At 36.1% G+C, this 22,064-nt stretch overlaps 1 protein-coding gene across 1 annotated transcript in view; it reads right to left on the reverse strand.

Moving 5' to 3' along the window:
• The window catches only part of FSIP2 (fibrous sheath interacting protein 2), a 97,590-nt gene that overhangs the window by 23,522 nt on the left and 52,004 nt on the right, over positions 1–22,064 (reverse strand). The window contains exons 17-19 of the mRNA XM_047082214.1: positions 12,497–22,008; positions 9,330–9,824; positions 7,656–7,756 (exon numbers count right to left, since the gene is read on the reverse strand). Coding sequence (XP_046938170.1) covers positions 7,656–7,756; positions 9,330–9,824; positions 12,497–22,008 — 10,108 coding nt within the window. The remainder of the gene's footprint in view (positions 1–7,655; positions 7,757–9,329; positions 9,825–12,496; positions 22,009–22,064) is intronic.

The following is a 22,064-nucleotide window of genomic DNA, read 5'->3' on the forward strand; positions in this document are numbered from 1 at the left end:
TTATTTCTGCTCTGATCTTTATTATCTTTCTTCTTCTGCTGGGTTTAGGGTATCTTTGCTGTTCTGCTTCTATTTCCTTTAGGTGTGCTGTTAGATTTTGTATTTGGGATTTTTCTTGTTTCTTGAGATAGGCCTGGATTGCAATGTATTTTCCTCTCAGGACTGCCTTCGCTGCATCCCAAAGCATTTGGATTGCTGTATATTCATTTTCATTTGTTTCTGTATATTTTTTCATTTCTTCTCTAATTGCCTGGTTGACCCATTCATTCTTTAGTAGGGTGTTGTTTAACCTCCATGCTTTTGGAGGTTTTCCAGACTTTTTCCTGTGGTTGATTTCAAGCTTCATAGAATTGTGGTCTGAAAGTGTGCATGGTATGATCTCAATTCTTGTATACTTATGAAGGGCTGTTTTGTGACCCAATATGTGATCTGTCTTGGAGAATGTTCCATATGCACTTGAGAAGAAAGTGCATTCTGTTGCTTTGGGATGCAGAGTTTTAAATATATCTGTAAAGTCCATCTGATCCATTGTATCGTTCAGGGGCCTTGTTTCTTTATTGAACCTGTGTCTAAATGATCTGTCCATTGTTGTAAGTGGAGTGTTAATGTCCCCTTTAATTACCACATTGTTATCAATAAGATTGCTTAAATTTGTGATTGTTTTACATATCTGGGGGCTCCTGTATTCAGTTCATAGACATTTATAATTGTTAACTCTTCCTGATGGATAGACCCTGTGATTATTATATAATGCCCTTCTTCATCTCTTGTTACAGCCTTTAATTTAAAGTCTAGTTTGTCTGATATAAGTATGGCTTCTCCAGCTTTGTTTTGACTCCCAGTGGCATGATAAATAGTTCTCCATCCCCTCACTCTTAATTTGAAGGTGTCCTCAGGTCTAAAATGAGTCTCTTGTAGACAGCAAATAGATGGGTCTTGTTTTTTTATCCATTCTGATATGTCTTTTGGTTGGCGCATTTAGTTCATTTACATTCAGTGTTATATTGAAAGATATGGGTTTAGAGTCATTGTGATGTCTGTAGGTTTCATGCTTGTAGTGATGTCTCTGGTACTTTGTGGTCCTTGCAACATTTCACTCACAGAATCCAGCTTAGGATCTTTTGTAGCGCTGGTTTAGTGGTGATGAATTCTTTCAGTTTTTGTTTGTTTTGGAAGACTTTTATCTCTCCTTCTATTCTGAATGACAGACTTGCTGGATAAAGGATTCTCGGCTACATATTTTTTTCTGTTCATCACGTTGAAGATTTCCTGCCATTCCTTTCTGGCCTGCCAAGTTTCAGTAGATAGGTCTTCCACTAGTCTTATTGGTCTCCCTTTATATGTTAGAGCGTGTTTATTCCTAGCTGCTTTCAGAATTTTCTCTTTATCTTTGTATTTTGCCAGTTTCACTATGATATGTTGAGAAGAAAATCGATTCAAGTTACATCTGAAGGGAGTTCTCTGTGCCTCTTGGATTTCAATGCCTTTTTCCTTCCCCAGATCAGGGAAGTTCTCAGCTATGATTTGTTCAAGTACATCTTCAGCCCCTTTCTCTCTCTTCCTCTTCTGGAATTCCTATTATACGGATATTGTTCCGTTTCACTGCATCACTTAGTTCTCTAATTCTCCCCTCATACTCCTGGATTTTTTTATCTTTTTTTCAGCCCCTTCTTTTCCCATAATTTTATCTCCTAATTCACCTATTCTCTCCTCTGCCTCTTCAGTCCGAGCTGTGGTCACCTCCATTTTATTTTGCACCTCATTTATAACATTTTTTAACTCCTCATGACTATTTCTTAGTCCCTTGGTCTCTGTAGCAATAGATTCTTTGCTGTCCTCTAAACTTTTTTCAAGCCCAGCCATTAATTTTATGACTATCAATCTAAATTCTTGTTCTGTTATATTGCTTAAATTGTTTTTGATCAATTCATTAGCTGTTGCTACTTCCAGCGGTTTCTGTTGAAGAGAATTCTTCCATTTTGTCATTTTGGATAGTCCCTGGGGTGGCGTGGAACTGCGGGGCACTTCCTCTGTGCTCTCTGGAGTAACTTGCCTTGGTGGGCGGGGCCGCAGTCAGACCTGATGTCTGTCCCCAGCCCAGCGCTGGGGACACAGTCAGACTGGTGTGTACCTTATCTTTCCCTCTCCCAGGGGATGACTTACTGTGGAGTGCTGTGTCCCCTGTCTGGGCTACTTGCACACTGCCAGGCTTGTGGTGCTGCTTTCATGGGGTCTGGCGTATTAGCTGGAATGGATCCACAAGGTGCACAGGGGCGGGAGGGGTAGGTTTAGCTCGCTTTGCCATCGGTGGTCCCCTGCGGGAGAGGCCCCGAAGCACCAGGGAGGGAGGCCGACCAGTCAGAGGGATAGATCCACAGAAGTACAGCGTTGGGTGTTTGTGAAGTGCAAGCAAGTTTGGTGATGGGAACTGGTTCCCTTTAGGATTTTGCCTGGGGGATGGGTGAGGGAGATGGGCAAGGGAGATGGCGCTGGCCAGCGCCTTTGTTCCCTGTGGAGCTGAGCTCTGTCTTCCAGGGCTCAACACCTCTCCCTCCTGGTGTCCTTTCACTCTCCCCCTCTCCGCGCAGAGCTGTTGACTTATAACATTCCAGATGTTAAGTCCCGCTGGCTGTCAGAACTCACTCCGTCCGGCCCTTCCACTTTGCAAGTCAGACTTGGGGGCTCTGCCTTGCCTGGCGGGCTGCCCATCCACCCCCACCCCCACCCCAGCTCCCTCCCACCAGTCTGTGTAGCGCACACCACCTCCGCCCTTCCTAGCCTCTTCCGTGGGCCTCTTGTCTACGTTTGGCTCTGGAGAGTCCGTTCTGCTAGTCTTCTGGCAGTTTTCTAGGTTATTTAGGCAGATGTGGGTGGAATCTAAGTGATCAGCAGGACACGGTGAGCCCAGTGTCCTCCTACTTCTTTCTTTCTGCCATCTTCTCTCCTCCTTCTTTCTTTCTTTCTTTTTCTTTCTTTCTTCTCTCTCTCTTTCTCTCTCTTTCTTTCCTTCTTTATTTCTTTCTTTGTTTCTATATCATTTATTTTGGCTCTAAACTTTATTATTTCCTTCCTTCTATTAAGGTTAGGTTGTTTATTTGAGATTTTCCTTGTTTCTTAAGGGAGGTCTGTGTTGTGACCAGCTTCCTTGTTAGAACTACTTTTGCTGCATCCCAAATTTTTGGACCATTTTGTCTTCATTTTCATTTGTTTCCATGTAATTTGTAATTTCTTCTTTGATTTCTTGGTTCACCCATTCATTGTTTAATAGCATATTATTTAATTTCCATATTTGTGGTCTTTCTAGATTTTTTTCTTGTGTTTCATAGTGTTTCATAGTGTTGTGGTCAGAAAAGATGCATGGTATGACTTTGATTTTTTTTAATTTGTTGACACTTGTTTTGTGACCTAATGTGTGATATATTCTGGAAAATGCTCTGTGTATACTTGAAAGGAATGTGTATTATTTTGATGTTTAGGATGGAATGTTCTGAATATGTCTGTTAAATCCATCTGGTCCAGTGTGTTATTCAAAGCTATTGTTTCCTCACTGCTTTTTGGTTTGGATGCTCTGTCCACTGATGTAAGTGGGGTGTTAAAGTCCCTTACTATTATTGTCTTACTATCAGTTATCTCTTTTATGTTTGTTATTAACTGTTTTATGTATTTGAGTGTTTTCATGTTGGGCGTATAAATATTTACAATTGTTATATCCTCTTGTTGGATTGTTGCCTTTCTTATTTTATAATGTCTTTGTCTCTTGTTGTCTTTGTTTTAAAGTCTACTTTGTCAACTATAAGTATTGCTACCCCAGGTTTCTTTTGGCATCCATTTGCATGACAGGTGTTTCTCCATCCCCTCACTTTCAGTCTACTGATGTCTTTCTTTGAAGTGTCTTGTAGGCAGCATATAGATGGGTCTTATTTTTAAATTCATCCCGACACCCTATATGTTTTGATTGGAGCATTTAGTCCATTTACATTCAGAGTAATTATTGATATTTATTGCCACTTTTTTATTTGTTTTGTGGTTGTTTCTATATGTTTTCTCTGATACTTTCTTCTTTTGCTCTCTTTTATGGTTTGTTGGCTTTCTTTAGTGATACACTTGGATACGCTTCTCTTTTTTCTTTACATATGTATTACTGGTTTTTGATTTATGGTTACCATTAGGTTTGTATAGGACATCTTATGTATAGAGCAGTCTATATTAAGTTGATGGTGGCTTATGTTTAAATCTAATTTTTACTCCTTTCCCTCCCATGTTTTAGATATATGGTATCATATTTCATATCCTTTTATTTTTGAATCCCTTGACTGATTTTTACAGAAATATTTATTTTTACTTCTTTTGTGTTTTTTACTTTTCCTAGTCTCACTTATTGTCTTCCTTTCCACTCCAGGTGTCCTTTTTAATATTTCTTGTAAGGTTGGGTTAGTGGTCACAAGTTCCTTTAGTTTTTGTTTGTCTGAGAAACTCTTCATTCCTCCTTCTATTCTGAATGATAGCCTTGCTGGATAGAGTGTTCTTGGTTGCAGATGTTTCCCTATCAGCATTTTGAATATATCATGCCAATTCCTTCTGGCCTGCAAAGTTTCTGCTGAAAAATCCACTGATAACATTATGAAGTTTCCCCTTGTATATAACTGTCTTCTTTTCTTTTGCTGCTTTAAAATGTTTTTATCACAGTTTTTGCCATTTTAATTGCTCTGTCTTGGTATGGACCTCCTTGGGTTGAATTGTGGGGGAATCTCTGTGACTCTTGGATCTGAATATATGTTTCTTTCCCCAAATTTGGGAAGTTTTCAGCTATATTTCTTAAAATAAATTTTCTGCCCCCTTATCTTTTTCTTCTTCTGAGATCTCTATAATGCAGATGTTATTATACTTGATACTTTCTTAAGTATCAAGTAATCAGTGACTGAGTTCCCTGAGATAATTCTCAGTTTGTGTAATTTTCTTTCTTCTCTTTTTGACAGCTTGATTTCCATTACTCTGTCTTCCAGGTCATTAATTTGTCACATGTGACTAGGTCTGTTTCTATGTGTTAGAAAAGTTAGCCACTCCTTGCTCTTTAATAATCATAGCCTTATGGAGAAGATGTCCTGTAGTGCCCTGCAGTGCAGTATCCTTGTTCCCCAGGGCCTGGCATTTCAGGGAATATCTCTTATGTGTATTGCGTGTGCTCTGCTATTGAGTCTTGGCCTCTTTTTCCTTCAGTCCAATTGTTTGCGGAGGCTGTCTTTGCCTATTGTGGGCAGCAAGATGTGCAATGGTCTGCTTGCAAAATGAGACCTGCCCCTGCTACTGCTGGAACTGAGGTCCTGAAAAATTTGAGAGGTCAAATAATGTGGTATTTACAGGGTTTGTGCTGGTCTTCTGGAGAAGGGGCCTGCAGTGCTGAGACTGAGGTTAGCATGACTGGGAAGGGTGGATCTGCTGAAGTATGGGGGGATGCTTGGTGCAAGCAAGTTAGGCAAGAACTGCTGTGTTGTTTCCTGAAGGTGGCCCTTGTTTATGCTGGGGGGAAGGGGAGGGAAATGGCACCTGCTAGCTCCTTTGTTCCTGAGGGGGCCTACCCAAGATCCTTGTGTCTCTGGGCTGTGCTCTGACAAGAGCAGATCATTCTCTCCCCTGTCTGCCCCCTGAATTTTTCAAAATGCTGGTTCTATGCTGTATCTGCATGGGCTGTTTGTCATGCTGTCTCTTTTAGGGCAAGGATGCCACTTCCTAACACCTTCTGAGCTCTATCATAGCCAAACCTGCTGATTTTTAAAATTCCAGACTTTAAGTCTTGCTAGTTTTAAGAACTCATGAAATTTGACTCCTCTTAGTCTCAAAGGCAAATATTACAGAGATTCATTCTCCTCTTTTGTTGGCTTCCCTGTGTGAAAGTCTGTATTCTGCCCTTCTAGGTGCCACCAGTTCCCTCCCTATCACAGAAGCCCATGGTCTGTTTTGTTCGCACACCATGTTTTTACCCTTTCTACCTTATTGATGAGGCCTCTTCCTTGCCTTTAGTTATGGAGTTTCTTGTACCAGTCTTCCTGGTTTAATTATGGCTGGCATGGGTGTTATCTAGTTGTATCCATGGGACAAGATGAGCTTAGGTTCCTCCTAATCTGCCATCTTCTCAGCTGAACTTCAAAGACTCCCTCTGTCTGATATGCTTTTAAACATTTTATTTTCCAGGAATGCTTCCCATCATACTTCTTCTCAGGCCCTTTAATATTCATTACATCCCCCTGCCTGTAAGCTCTTACTCTCAGGTGCATCTGCAGTCCCCTGTGATTTTCATGCACTGTGGCACCCATCAGCTGCCTTCTGTGATTTCAGGCATGGATCCAAACTGTGCCACTGTCTCAGTCTATTTAGGTGAGACAGAAACATTCCCTCAGGCACCTGACAGGTAGGCCAGAACAATGCAAACAAGTTCCAGTCTGCTCTTTCCAACCCAAGGGAGGGAACTGAGAATTGAGCCATTTCTTCCCAACTGTGTCTTGTCACATTGCAGAGAGGATTGGGCAAAGGCAAAGAAAAATCTGTGGAATTTCCTACTGGTTTGAATATGCCTTTTCCTTGATGAGACATTCACTTGGTTGCTGCAGATATTTGACTGCTTGTCAGAGCTCGTATAAAGTTGTTTTATCAGTATGTAGTTGTTTTTTTTTTTTGTTTGTCTTCCTGAGGAAATAAGGGACTGCAGTTTCTTGGTCTGCCATCTTGCTCTAAATTTACATTTATTTGATGTTATCTGTGCCTTCTGTCTTCATCATTAAAATAAACAGTAGAGAGGTGCCTGCATTACTAGTGTATTTTAAAACAACCATTATGCAGGAAAAAGAGGCAATGATGGGCCAGGAATAGATGTCACAAAAATAGTGTCACTGTTGAAAATAAACAGTTCCTTTATGGTATGTGGAAAGAACTGTAACCAGGCAAGTTTTTCTTCTTATACCTATTGCATCTCCTATAGTCTTATAAACTTAAGAACAATGTTGAAGAAATTTGAGCTCTTCTAGATACAGTTATTAGATTTCAAATCTACAGTATACTTTTCTCTGTCCTCTATAATTGCCACATACTCCAGACTTTGCCTCTATAGTCGTCCAAACCTGAATTGTCTTTTCATGTAAATGTTTTCTATCCTTAGAGGACATCAAACTCCATTGTTTTTTAGAGTTCATCTATGAACCGTCTACCTTACACTGCTCCCTTTCATCTTTGAATCGTTCCTACAGGCAGTTATATACACTGGAACATTTAATTCATGAAGAGAGTTGAACAGGAACCCTTTGGGCTGATAGTGCAGATACTGTTATGCCTGTCTCCCAGGGTAAAAAAAAAATATATATATATGTGTGTGTATATATATATATATATATATATATATATATGCAAATTCTTGATCCAAAATACTGCTCTACAAGAAAAAAAATGTACAAACCAGGTAACTATAAATTAGGGATCAGGTAGAAGGGGGAATGCCTCAGGAAGTCTTCACAGTGGGAGGCTATAGGTGGGAAGAATATGAAGGAATGAAGGAAAGTCTAAGGCTGAATACTGCCCAACCATAGTTTTACCAGGGGCCTCATTCTTCCAATAAGTAATACTTTCATCTCAAACTTCTGTTTTTATATTGCTTAAATTTCACATACCTGGAAGATGAAATCAGATCTTCTAGGTTATATGAAGATGAACTCATAATTCTATGTATGAAGTGATGTGTTGGTTCAGTAGTAAGATTCCTTTCTTCTTTCTGGAAAAGTGAAAAACATTTGTCACATAGAGATTGACATGTACTTTCTCACCTTATTGGCATATTTTAAACTCTAGTCTACACTACAATGAAAAAAATATCTAGAAATCACTTAAAAGATGGATGAACCCCATGATTCTCATTAAAAGATCTCTTTCCAATATGTATTTTTTGGGGAATGACTTAGTGAGGATGATCTATTATAATATGGGAGTTTGAATAGATTTTAAATTTCAGATTGTTTGAAGAATATAGTTTTCCATTTCTGCACTTTACAAATATTTTAAATCATACCTTACCGACTTCAAAAAGGAAAAGAAAAGAGACATAACTCTGTTCAATTCAGATGCTTTTCAGATCAATTATCTTAACATGTACTCTGATCTATTTGTTGGGAAGTCACGTGTGATTTCATGACCATATTTTTTACGAGAATATCATTATTGTGATTTTTCTTAAAATCTCAAAAAAAGCGAATATTGAGATTATTGTTCATATAATCCATTTTGAATTTTGCTATATACAATTTGCTATACGTTTGCTATATAAAATTATGCTATATGCTATAACATTTCTTTGGCTACCTATAAAGCCAGCATTTCTGAATATGAGGCTCAATAAAACTATTCTGCAGACTGCATCTGGTCATGAAATCACACATAGCTTCCCAACAAATAGATCAAAATTTGTGTGAAGATAATTTACTTGTTAAGCTTCTGAATTGAACACAGTTGTATTTCTTTTCTTTTTCTCTGGCTCATCTCAGCTTCTGTATTTACACATGAATCATTTTAATTGGATAATCAATAGAGTTGTCTCACCAGGAAATCCCAAATCATACAAAGTTTACAAAAACATGTTTTGGTACTAATTATTGGACATGGCCAACCCCCTATGATCACTGAAGTTGAGGCTGTCATTTCAGAGTTATGATTCCAGGGACAAGAGCTATGCCCCACGATAATGGTGGAGTTTATGGGCTGATTACAAGGATGATACTTAAAATATTTTGATTAGCCTGTTTATTTTGGGCATGTTGGCTAAGTAACTTTTAAGAAAAAAGTTGGCTATGTAGCTTGCCCAAAGGAAACATAGCTATTAAAGGAGAGTCAGGAATCAAACCCAGACAATTTGAATTTGTATGGATCTTTTTTTCACTTCCTCCTATGTTGACCCAATCTAGTCCTATCCTACTTGTGTAAGTCTTCTTACACAAAATGTTCAATTTTGGCTGTTATTTACCAGCCAAAATAACAAAAAGGACTGGAATCGATTAAATGATATATTTAAATAAGTAGCTTGCATTTCTTTTCAGTGGTTTTCATTTTCTGTTCTCCTTGGGCTTCTAACTAATCTAGGTCTCTTTCAATTATCTGCTTTCCCTCATTTGAGTTTCATGGTTTCATCTGTTAATAATTCTGTTATACTGTAATTAATACCAGGCTTGGGAAGAGACTGGAACCATGTAAGTATTCTTTACTGCCTAATTAAGATACATTCATGGACAGAATATCTGAAGATCTCTATTCTTTGCATAGATATCTGGTCACTGACAGTTATGTTTCTCATTCACCTTACTCTGTGGCTTTTTCTTCCAAGAGTCTGTTTCAGTCACGGCTGTTGAGCACGTGGCCATGTCAAACTCAGCAATGGTTCTTTTAACTTTTCTCCCCTGAAGTTCTATTATATGATTTGAGGTTCCTTCAGTACTTTCAATATTTGCACTGGATGTGGACTGACAACATTTTCTTAAAGAAAAAAATTTTTTCAGGGTGTTTGTGCTTAGTGTTGGCTTGGGAGAAACAACTTTGCTTTCAACTGGCTTCATGGCTTCTTTCACTTGGTCTTCAAATTGCTCTCTGAAGTGTTCTTCTTTTACAACCTCTCTTAAAACAACTTCATCTTCAGACATTAGTCCCTCTTCTATGATACTTTCTGAATCTTCTTGATCAATATCATGAGCTACTAACCGAATGATAAGATCTTTTTTGGTCTGAACATCCTTTAAAAGCTCTACCTTGGTGATATCAGGCTTTCTTATATTCTGAAATGAATTTCTGCAAACAGCCTGGAATTGAAGGTACAATGAATATTAAAAACCAATGCTTCATTCACTCTTTCTGTGGTTCTATTGTAATATAGCTATTTTAATATGATTTATAGTTTCAATTTAAGTAGTATTATCTTTCAATGCCACTACTCGTATAAAGAAGAAACAAATGAAAGTTATAAAAAATATTTGTCAGTATCTAGCATTTTTTTTAATATTCCAGAGATCACATTAATCTGCCAGAATTTACTCCCAAGTATAGAGGAAGGTCTAACATAGGTTTCCTTCTAGTCTTTTTCTTTTTCTTTCTTTCCTTCTATTTATTTATTTATTTAGCTTAAATTTTATATTTTGTTGCATAATAATTTACTTTTTGTTTTTTCATTGACTTTGAAGTTTGGGGACAGAAGTAGACACTATAATCCACTTTTCTAAAATTCTACATAGGCAGTCATAGAGAATCCAAATGTACATATTTGTAATAAAAAAGCAAGGTATTGTCTGATATTGGCTTTTAAAAACGATGAATAACCAAACTTGTGAAGGTCTTTGACTCTTCAATCCCTGTTCTTCCACTCCTGATCCTGGTTATATTTTCCAAAAGAATCTTCACAACATAACTCTTAATGTTTTTCTTACCCTCCCAAGTCAAGTCAGTGGAAAGCTTTCCATTTTCAATGTTTAAGGACAGATCAAAGAAAAGACAATGATAATTAAATAACAGAATTTCTCTAATTTCTGTAGCCTTTGATGATGCCACAGAACCTCCAAACTGAGTTAGTAATCTTAGACTTCAACATCCCTTTGTAACACTGTGATCCAGTTTTTCAGATAATGATGCCCTAAAAAAATATCTTCTGTGGAAACAAAATATAGAAACAGCTTTTTCAAGAAGATAAAACACAATCAATTTTGATTTTCTGTGTTAGTAGAGGGAACTAGTGGTTTAGAAATCAAAAATAATTCCATATGGCTTTGGAATTTGTTATTATATATAGTTTGATATGTATATTCCTAGTGTGTTGGGAATTTATAGTACTCAAAAAAGAAAACAAAGTACTGACATGGAGCCAACAAATGTTTAGATTCTTTGAACTAATCTATTGTTCTTTTGTCTCTTTTCTGTCCCTATGCTAAAGATATCCAGTATTGGAACCCAGATTCGTGCAAATAATATGTCTTGATAAAGTTCTATGTATCTGCTTTAAAAAAATTTTTTTTAGGATGGCTTTTCTTCCCCTTAAAAGGACAGGGGTAATTTTTTTGGCTTAAATATTCTCTTTCCCACTGTGTGTGGTCTATAAATGACTTAAGTAAAGAGAGGCATTAACTAAGAGTAAGATTTGTGACAGACAATTCTACAGATAATTAAAAACAGATTTTGAGTACTGTTAGTTTACAGTCTGTTCATACAAGTCTTACCCCAAGGGATTACTTATATATAAATGAAGACTGCTAAGCAATATGCTAATACAGTGATGAGAACACATATGGAAGAGTAAATCTTAGAGCTGGAAGGAACTGTCATCTGGTCCAGAAAATTTAGGGCAAAGGAGATTAAATTAGTGCCTCAGCCCATGGTGATCTCAGTATTTGAGTATGAAAATATAAAGCACTAATTAACATACTTACCGACCCTAAGATGGAATTCAGTGCCTTACAAGATAGTACTGGCAAAACATTCACCTCAAGTGTATGCTCCAGGGAGAAGGGTTCTATCAAACGTTGCTCATTTTCCAGGCCACAGATTATATCCCTAAGCATACCCAGTCTTCTGATGAGTGAACACCATCAATTTAAGGGGATTGACAAAAATCAAAACGTGTAGATCAGTGTAACTCTATAGGCCAGACAATTCCTTTGTCCTCAGTGCTATAGTTTCCATGTAACAAGGACATCATTTTGACATTTTAAAGTCCTTAGGACTTTAATCAAATAATATATTTAATCACATAATCAAATAATATGTTTGATGCCCTAGTGTGTAGCTAATTTAGGGCAGAACTAGGTCCAGTTTACCAAAATGGCAGCATTAGGGCAACTGGGTCTCAAATATGGACAGAAGAGGAAACTGGGCACTTATAGAGGATATAGAAAAAATCGAGGAAGGCTAATTAAAATAAAATGATAACAAACAAGTATAATCTAGCATTTGTAATGTAATGTTTGTTAGTGAACGCTGCTAAAAGTAAAGAGTACCACTGTTATAGAGTCGTAAGTTTGAGAAATTAAAACTATTTTAGATAGTTTTTGAAACCTCATATATCCTGATATTCTTTAACTGGCCTTTAAAAACTGCTTTAGCTATCCACAATAAAGAATGTAGATATCCACAAAAAATAACAGGAACTATAGGAGACTGTGTTTCCTCTGAATCTGCAAATGAAGATTATAATTTCAGTCATCCTTATTTTACTGTTAAGGGCATTTCCCTGTATTTCTGTTCTTTAAAAATGCCAGTTTAAACTGATTTCCTTAGGAAAACTAGCCTGAGACTTTTAGAGTGATCCACTGAACTGACATGGCAAGTCTCTGTAAATCATGTGACTAAAGGAATGAACCTGTGCAACCAGTTTTCCTGTTGGGCATGGAATAACAACAAAAAGTGCATTCCCATATACCTGTTGGAGGAAGGAAATCACAGGACAATCACTATTCACTTATGGTTTTGCTATTGCTTTTGCACTTACCTCGAAGGGTTTTACATCCAGTCGTCCCACCTGATTCAATGAGATACGTCTTTCTCTCTGTATATTTTCTACATTAGATGTGTCTGGTAAGGAGTAGCTTCTCCCGCTTATTGATGCTTTTCTCAGTTCTGTTATGCTATGTCCAGTTTTTCTCAAACACTCCATCTTGAGTTTCTCAAGAGGTTGGGTTTTTACAGAAAGTACTGCTAAGTGTTCTGAGATAATTTCTGGATCTATTTTGATTGCTTTACTCCCAACGTGTGGAACTATTTTAATTGGAAAATTCTCTTCATTTGAATCTTGATCTGCCTCTTCTTCCTCTAACTCAGGGAGTGTATCAATAGCCACATGCTCTTGTGCCTTTTGAATAATTTTATTAACATCTAGATTTCCACAGAGATTAGCATTTGAATTCTTTGTGCTAACTGTATCTAATGGAAACTGTGAAACTCCATTAATAATTAAACCAGCCACGTTTTTAGAGAAAACAGTGTTTGTACCTTTTATATCATCATAGAGTTCTTTATGGGTTCCAGATTGTTGCAGTACTTTACTGTATACAGAATCAATAACCTGAGAAATCATTTCTATGCTTTCTGGATTTAAAAAGTGTCCTTCAGGATCAGCAGCAACAAGATTAATGTTACTTTGGGAAATTTCAGCTGTCACTGATTTTGTCAGTTGAGATGCAATTTTATTTAACTCAGGCTTTGATAAATTTTTTGCATCTTTGCTTGAGGCACTTGGCAACCTTACTATTTTAGCCAAGAACAAGGCCAGTGCTTCCTCTAACAACCTGGCATCTAACATAGACTCTTTTTTGGATGAAGACTTTTCCTGGGACTTAAATTCATCAACAATTTTGACCACTTTTTCCATAATTTTGACAGCTTCCAGAACTAATTCTGAACTTGATGCTTTGTCCTCTACTTGAGGTTGAAATTCAGAGTTGGAAATTTCCTTCACCATTAAAAAACCTATTACATCAGAGAGGACATTGCTTTTACCCATTAAATCCTTAAATATAGAAGTGTGTGAGCCAGAGTGCTTTAAAACACTGGTGTAAACAGAATTAACTACCTTTTCAATAGTTTCATTGTTGGCTAAAGGTACAGTAGGCAATTCCTTGGCTGGCGGTGCAAGTTTAATCTTACTTTTGGAGATAAATTCTTGTATTGAATTTATTATTTTTGAGCTTATTTTTTGCATGTCAGTTTCTAGAGATTTGGTTCTTTCCTTATCCACTTTTGGAAACACAGATAAAAGCTTTGATAAAAATTTTACAGCAATTTCTTCTATCATGTTATAAGGCAGTATATGAACATGTGATGGTTGAGGCTGGGGAGCATCAGCAGTTTGGATAACATCTTTAAGAATGTTTTCAACAACATTGTCAACTTCTGCACACTGATGTGGAGTTAGCTCTCCAGAAAAATAGTTTTGCAATTGATTGCCAGCCACTTCTCGCATAACTAAGTCAACTATGGTTTCTGAAAGGATTCTGCATCCACTGGCTACACAGTTTTGTATAATCTCTTGTGATCCAAACTGTGATAAGAGGTTATTATAAATAGAATGCATCACTAACTGAATAATTTCATCATCATTGGGATGCAAGCATTCCACATATTGTATAGTCATATCTTTATCATTGGAGATTGCTGTTGTAACTGTATTTAATAAATTCATTTGAAGGAAGTCCAATTCTGTGAACCAACTGTACTCAGATGTTTCTACTTCCGTGTTGGATTCTGTTAAGAAAATTTTGGATAAAAGAGCAAAAATCACATTTTCCAAAAATTTGTGAGGCAGCAGGATGGTATATGGTGATAATGTTTGACATTCTTTGCTGGCTGTTTGTGCCACCTTTCGGATGTTTTTAACATCTTTAGATTCCAGAGGCAAACATGCTGAAGCTGGAACTTCATCACAAAATATGAAATCAAGTTGATGTTGAAAAATTTCATTTATCACTGTACTGGCTAGTCTTCTTGCTAAATTTTCCCCGTTACTCTTTATATTTTTACAAATGGAATCCTGAGATCCATATTCCTTCAAAATATTGCATACAGAAGAATGAACAACTTTGTCAACCAGTGTTTTATCAATTGCTTGTATTTTATCTAAAGATATCTTATTTGATGAGGGTTTTCTAGTCACTTTATGCACATGTGGCATTCTATCCACAGTTATTTTCTTAATGTTGGATGGTGTTTCATCTGTAGTTGATTCTTTATGCCAAAGAAGTGCTTTAGGAACTGATGACACTTTATCTACAGGTGGAAAAAACTGATTTCCCTTATGTGGCCTAAATACCTTAATTTGAGCATCTGAAAATTCCTTTAACAGTGAGTGCATAAGTTTCGCAGCTGTGTCATAAAGTTCAGATTGATTTTCATCATCTCTTACATTTTGACGTCTATCACATGTTTGTGTTTCTGATGAGGAAGAAAAGATCAATTTGTTAACCATTTCAGTGATAACATCTTCTAAAAATTTAGCAGGAGCAATTCCGGGTTTAGTTTTTGGTGGGTAGTGAGGACAGTCTGATTTACTGGGTTCATTTTTAATCTCCTTACTTTTCACTTTTTCTGTTTTTTTCCCTCTCTCTCTCTCTTTCTCTTTCTCTCTTTCTTCCTCTCTCTCTCTTTCTTTATTTCTCTCTTTCTCTTTGACAGGGAGATTTTTGTTAATTGAGAGGGATGAATCCTTTGTTGAAACAGACTGTGTAAAATCTTCACCAACTTCTTGAATTGCAAGCAATGTTGTATCATTTGGGAGACTGCGGGGTTTTGAATAATTTGCTGATTCCAGAGAATTACATATTTCGAAGATATTGTCGTAAATGTTTTCAGTGACATTTTGAACATACTCATAATCTGAGTATTGTTTCTCACTTATATCTGTTTGAGATGGAGAGTCTTTTCCATCCTCATTATTTGGCTTTTGGGTAACTGTTTTCAAAAAATTCTCTGCTGTGGTCTCTGTATTTCTTGCTTCAGATGTCAAAGATAACTGAAAGGGCGTGTCTTCTTTTTTAAGTGTATTTTCTCTTGTATAGTCAATCTTCTTTTCAATGTTTATTTCAAATTTTGGTCCAAGTACTTCCTCCTTATATTCTGTATCATCAGTAGGAAATTGTACGTCTATATTATTATATTGTCTCTTCTTATATTTTGAAACTGGTATGTTTTTCTTCTCAATGTGATTGTTTTTTAGAGTTATCTTTAAATCTGGCTCCTGCATAACTTTACTTTTCACACTGGTGGTTGGAAAAGTAACTCTTGATAAATTCTCATGTTTTTTAATGGAAGTTTCCATTTTATTTTCTGTCTCTTTCTTTTTGTTTGCCACACTTTCAGCTGACCCTGATAACAGGTTAACTATGTTGCTTTTCATAATTCTAGTTGCAGAGGGAACTATTGGATCTTGGATGTCACCTTTTTTCATTGAGGTCTCTTCAGTTTTGAGTCTTGTCTTTCTACTTATTGTACCTCTGTCTATTTCCAAAGTGTCCAGCACGTTTTTCTCGTTTATGGTTGCAAAACTGTGTTTATATGAATGTTTTGGTAAAGCAAGTTCATTCCCTTTTAAGCATTTGTTTATCTGTGTAGAGGTTTGCTGCGGTAAATGCTGAACCCTTTGGGTGATGTTATCTGGATTTAGAAATGAAAAGAAGGTGGAAGACCAGTCTCCTGAAAAAAGTGGTTGAATCTTAAAAGCAGAGATTGCCTTCTGAGCTAAAGTGGCAATCATTTCTATGACAATGTTACTTTTATCAACCTTCTGAATATCACTAGATCCATACTTTCCTATGAACTGATCATACACAAAATTGGATATTTTGTCAACTGTTTCTTTATGAATTGGTGGAAAAGAAAGCGTTTCTTCAGCATTTGGTAGAACTTTAATTTCACTTTTCCTAAATTCTCCTATCAGAGAGTTTGCAAATTTTATAGCTAAGCCCACAAGGTCTGGCTCTACCATTTCTTTTTTCTTAGAATCTTTAGTAATACTTGGAAGAGAATAAAATTTATGAACAAGCTCAACGATTACATCTTCCAAAAATGTAGCTGAATAAAGAGCAGGCTGTGTCTTTTCTTTATCAGGTTTACTAAGTACAGACACATGCTCATAATCAGAGAAGTCACTGGAAGATGGTTCTTCACCATGTAAAAATGGATGCAGATGATGATCCACGATTTCTTTCATGATGAATCCAGCTATTTTACTGAGGAATGAGCCTCCTTTTTTGTCTGTACCTTTCTGTACTTCAGCTTGAAATTCAGATTTCTTCAAAATATTATTACATATAGAGTCAACCAAACTCTCAATCACTTCTAATTGCATACTTTCTGCACTCTCCTCTGCTGTGGCAAGGCGGATCTCATGTTCAGAAATTTCTTTGATAATTTCATCTGTCAGTTTCGAAGTTGCATCTACAAACTCACAATCGGATATAACTTCTTCCTCTTTTAGTTCACTTTCAGTGTCAGTTGAAGGGAAGATATGCACTAGCAGCTTGTAAATCATATCTTCCAAAAGAGAACGAGGCAACACAGTAATACATGATGGCAAGGTATGGCTATCCTTTGTGATGACATTGAGCACATTTCTGATGATATTATCAGCTTGAGGGGAAGAATAGGAAGAAGACACTAATTCTCCTGAAACTAATGACTGCACCTGATATTCATAAATTTCCTCCAATAGCAAATGATATATTTTTCTCCCAAAACAAATAGTGTCACTTTGTACAGCCCTGTATACTTGCATCAGAGATTTATAATCATCTAAAATTTTTTCATAAATTAGGTTGACTGTGTTTTTAACAATTTCTTTATATCCTTCTGAAAAACACATGTCATCATCAAAGTTATCTGCAACTAAAACCTCTGATGTGGTAAACTCCAGAACAATCGAATTTACTAATGTTGTAACAATACCAGTAATTTTGGCTTTTACTGTATCTGGGTTTTCAGCAGCCAAGAAATTGTGTGAGAATGCATAAAGGAGTTTACATAAAAGCTCAGAAATTACCTCCTCCCAAAACACAGCCGAGTTCACAATGAAAGATAACTCTCTCTTTTTAGGATCTATTGCTTTCTGTTTATATGTTTGATCAACTGCAGCTGAAACAAGAGTTTTATCTTCAGATAAAAATGACTGAAGATGGTGGTTAAAGATTTCTTTTATTATAAAACTTGCTATTTTTGAAACAGCTATATTACTTATACCTTTTTTATCTCTTGTAAGGGATTGGTATAGATTTGAACATGAAAGATCAGCATAAATGGAATCAACCATAGACTGGATATCTTTTTCTGAAATCATACTTTGTTTTTCATTCCCATGTTTAATAATACATATTGCATGTTTTGAAATTATTGACATAATTTCATTTATCAGTTTTGTGACTGTATTATTTATGTCTGGTTGAGAAGTATCTGGGTGTTCTGTCATGGAGGCCAATGGAGTCATCTGAGATATAAGCTGAGTGACAATTTTTTCCAAATGAGTATGTGATAGCATGGTAGTATATATTGTTGATGCCTGCCTTTGAAATTTTGATTTGGTAATGTTACACTGAAGTCTTTTTATTAAAACATTAGTATTGAGTTTGGAGTGTGACTTAAAAGGAATCTTTCCTATGAGGTGTGGATGAATTTGGAAATCAAAAGTTTCAGCAAGGATGATTTTAGTTATCCTTGCAGCCAATGTTTTTGTGTCATTTAGAAAATCTTTAGGAGACATTATTTCCATTTCATATTCTTGAAGAAGTTTGCTGTATGCCATATCAATAATGTTCTTGACTGCATCTCTCTCCACTGGAGGCAAACACAGTTGTTCCTCAGCATTCTCTAGAATGCTAACTTCAACTTTTGAGAATTCCTCTGCTATCAAATGGATGAGTTTTTCAGCTTTATCAAACAGTTCATCTTCTGAATCCCTTCCTGATGTTGTTTGTACAATGCCTAACACCCTGTGGAATATTTTGCTTAAAACCCCAGAGACTACATCTTCCAAGAAAGTTGAGGAATAAACACTGGCATAAAACCACTGTTTTCTCTCATCATCAAAATATTTATATGATGAAGAAGGTAATAACTTTCCATCCACAAATGGCTGAAGATGTTGTTGACAGATATGTTTAATGATAAAACCTGCTATTCTATCAATAAGAACATCATTACTGCTTGTGATATTTTGCTCAACTAATTCTTGAGACTCAGAGTTTTGCAAAATATTTTTGAATACTGAGTCCACGAGATGCTGAACATCATCTTCGGAATAAACAAACTTGGTTTCTTCTTCATTTTTTGAAAACCGAATTTCATGTTGGGAAATTTTCATCCTAATATCACTGATTATCTCTGAAGCAATTTCGTTGAAATTCATTCTTAATCTGTCTTTTGGGCTTTCTCTATCTGGAACAATGCTAGATGCAGGAGGAAAGATTCTAGATAATAGTACTCTTACCATGTCTTCCAAAAACGTGTATGGCAGCAAGGTGTTATATGGAGATAAATTCTGACTTGTCTTGGTAGATTTACTGATGTTACCAAGAGTGTCCTGAACAATATTCTCAGCCATTGAAATAGAAGAGGAATATGATGACACATCCCCAGAAAATAGAGGATGAAGAAGGTAATCTGAAATAGCTGCTACAATTAACTTTGTAATATTTTCCACAAAAATATCACTGTCTTCAGACTCTTTATCAACCTCAGGGTCTAGCCCATGCTGTTTTAAAACATTTCTATAAATCGAGGTGACAAGTTTATCCACAATATCTGTATCTGTAGAGGTGTAAGACTGTTCTTTGCCATCATATAGAATGTGAATTTTAGCTTTGTTAAAATGGTTATTTATTGAGTTTACTATTTTTTGGGTCATATTTTCTAGTTCAATTTTAGTGTTATGCTTTGGACTGAAAATCTTTGATAAAAGTCTGGCAACAATTGCCCCTACAAATGTATCAGGATAAATACCTGAGGGTGATGGCGTGTGGGGTCTCTGTGACTCTATAACTTCATTGAGAACCTGTTTAACCATATTTGATACGGCATCCGATGGAGTCTTTGGACGAGGTAAACCTTCTCCACACAAAAATGGCTGAAGATGATTTTCAATAATCTCTTGGATAATAAAACCGGCTATTCGGTCAATCATAATTGGGCTTCGGCTGGCTATACTTTTCTGTATTGAAACAAGAGAATCAGACATTTGCATAATATTGTGATAAACGGTATCCACCATCTTCTGGAGGTTTTTTCCGCTACATAGATACTGATTATCATATATAGTGAACCAAATTTTATGTTTTGAAATGGCTGACATAACCTTATTTATTATACAAGTAGACATTTCATTGAAATCTGAACTCATGAAATATTTGTTTCCCAAAGGGGAGGTCTTGTTGGGTGAAGGAATCAGTTGAGATAAAAGTCTTCTGATGATGTCTTCTAAAAATGAATGTGACAACATGGTGCTGTAGCCTGTTGAAGACCTGAACTGGGAAGTAAATTTTCTCAAGTTATTTTGAAGTTTCTGCAATATAATTTCAGCTTGGAGAGGGTAATATGAATTTGGTATGAGCTTTTCTCTGAAGCAAGATGGGAGTTGGTAGTCTAAAATCTCTAACAATATGTTATTAGTTATTTTTTCTGCTATTGAGGTATTGTCACATGCCAGATTATCATCACAAGTCACTTTCAATTTATATTGCTGTAAAACATCATAATAAACTGAGTCAACAATTCTACTAATCGTTTCTTTATGGATTGGTGGAAAACACAGCCTTTCTTCAACATCCCGTAAGACAATGACTTGTGCGTTATTAAACTTATTTACTACACCATTGACAAATAATGTATTCATCTCATTGAGCCGGCCCTCGGTGATGTTTTCATTTTTTCCCCACAGTGAAGTAGAGAGATTAAAAAACAGTTCTGAAATTATCTCCTCCAAAAATGTGGCTGAATACACACCGATATTTATATCTCCTGGATATAGCTTATTATGGATGGGTATTGAATCCATATCCTTTGTTCCCTGTCTTTTGAGAAGGGACACAGAAGTGGAATTTACTGAACATTTCTTGCCAAATGGTGATTGCTTTTGGGGGCTAAACCCTCTGAGATTATTCAGGGATCCTGTCAAAGCATTACCTTCATAATTCATGAATCCTAAAAAGGCTTTACCTTGTCCTAATTCTGTTAATTCTGGCCTTTGTGCATTTATGAAACTAGACTGTATTTCTCTTCCTGTGTGCCTCAAATGCTTGTTTGCAAAAGGTGGGCTTTGGGGGAGTTGTGTACTGTGACATAGTTTGTCCATCAATGATTTAACCAAGCTGTGGGAAATAATAGTAAGCATAGAGTCTGATGATAATAAATCTTGATCCATTTCTGCCAGATTTTCCAAATAGTCTGACATATAATCTCCTTGAAATTGTTCACAGTCCATTGCTCCCTTACAATAATCAAATTCTTTGTCTTCTACACTTTGCAGTATTTTTAAAAGTTTACATTCTTCTGCTGATATTTCATCAGAAAGAGGGCTATTATCAAGAAAAACAGTGCTTGTGCATTTTTCCAAAAGTGTTCTGATAAGTTTCTCACACACGACATTGAGAAGAAAAACTGATTTGGGGGTGAGGCCAAAGTTATTTCCAAGTACGCTATTAGTTTGCTGCTCATTTGAGGATGAGGAAAATGTTCCTGCTTTTTTATTAGAATTCATGGCCTCACCTGGATATTCATCTGGTGAAAATAAATCTAAAACAATATTAAAAACTTTATTGACTACTTCTTTGGATTCACAAGTTTTTAGACTACCAACCAGATTGTCTAACTTACATGCCAGATAATTTAATTTATTTTTTTGAAGGAGACGATCTATTTGGTAAGTAGATGCTTCACAATTTCTGGATCCTTTCTGTCTTTCCATGGTATTTGTTTCATTGCAAATGGGCACACTATTTTTTCTAAGCACGGAAAATGATTTTTTTCTTCCATTGCTTTCAAGATGATGGTTTTTTCCTGTTTCTCTGGACATTACATGAATTACTCCTGTTAAAAGATCCTGAAAGAGATTATCAAAGTCATCAGCAGCTACTCCTGGGCAGTAAATGTACTTTGTTTTTAAAGGACACATTTGTTGTGCAATGTCAACCTCTATAATGTTACTGTTAAAGAGGATTTTGGTAATGATTTCAGAAATACTTAAAGCAAGTTCTCCAATAGAAATTGACCTACTCTCAAACATTTGAGAATCAATTGAAATAATCTTGTTAAATGTTGCATTTTGGCTTTCCAATGTTTTCTCTTTTTCTCTACTATCTTTGGTGTTACCAGAAATGCTTGAAGTTAAATGGCAAATGACAGACTCAGTAAGATGTTCACAAAATTGATTAAGTGAAGAATCATTGTATATGCTTCTTAGAGGCTGTTGTGATTCACATTTTTTCTTTGATAATGTAGAAATAATAGATTTCTCCTCACTGGAAGCTGAAAAAAAAAAACATGATCATTTTTAGCACACATGAAGAGAAATATATAAAATT

This window comes from Lynx rufus, unplaced genomic scaffold (genome assembly GCF_022079265.1).
Source record: "Lynx rufus isolate CCGP_SWC_20201006 ecotype Redwood Valley unplaced genomic scaffold, mLynRuf1.p SCAF_2, whole genome shotgun sequence".
Lineage (NCBI taxonomy): Eukaryota > Metazoa > Chordata > Mammalia > Carnivora > Felidae > Lynx > Lynx rufus.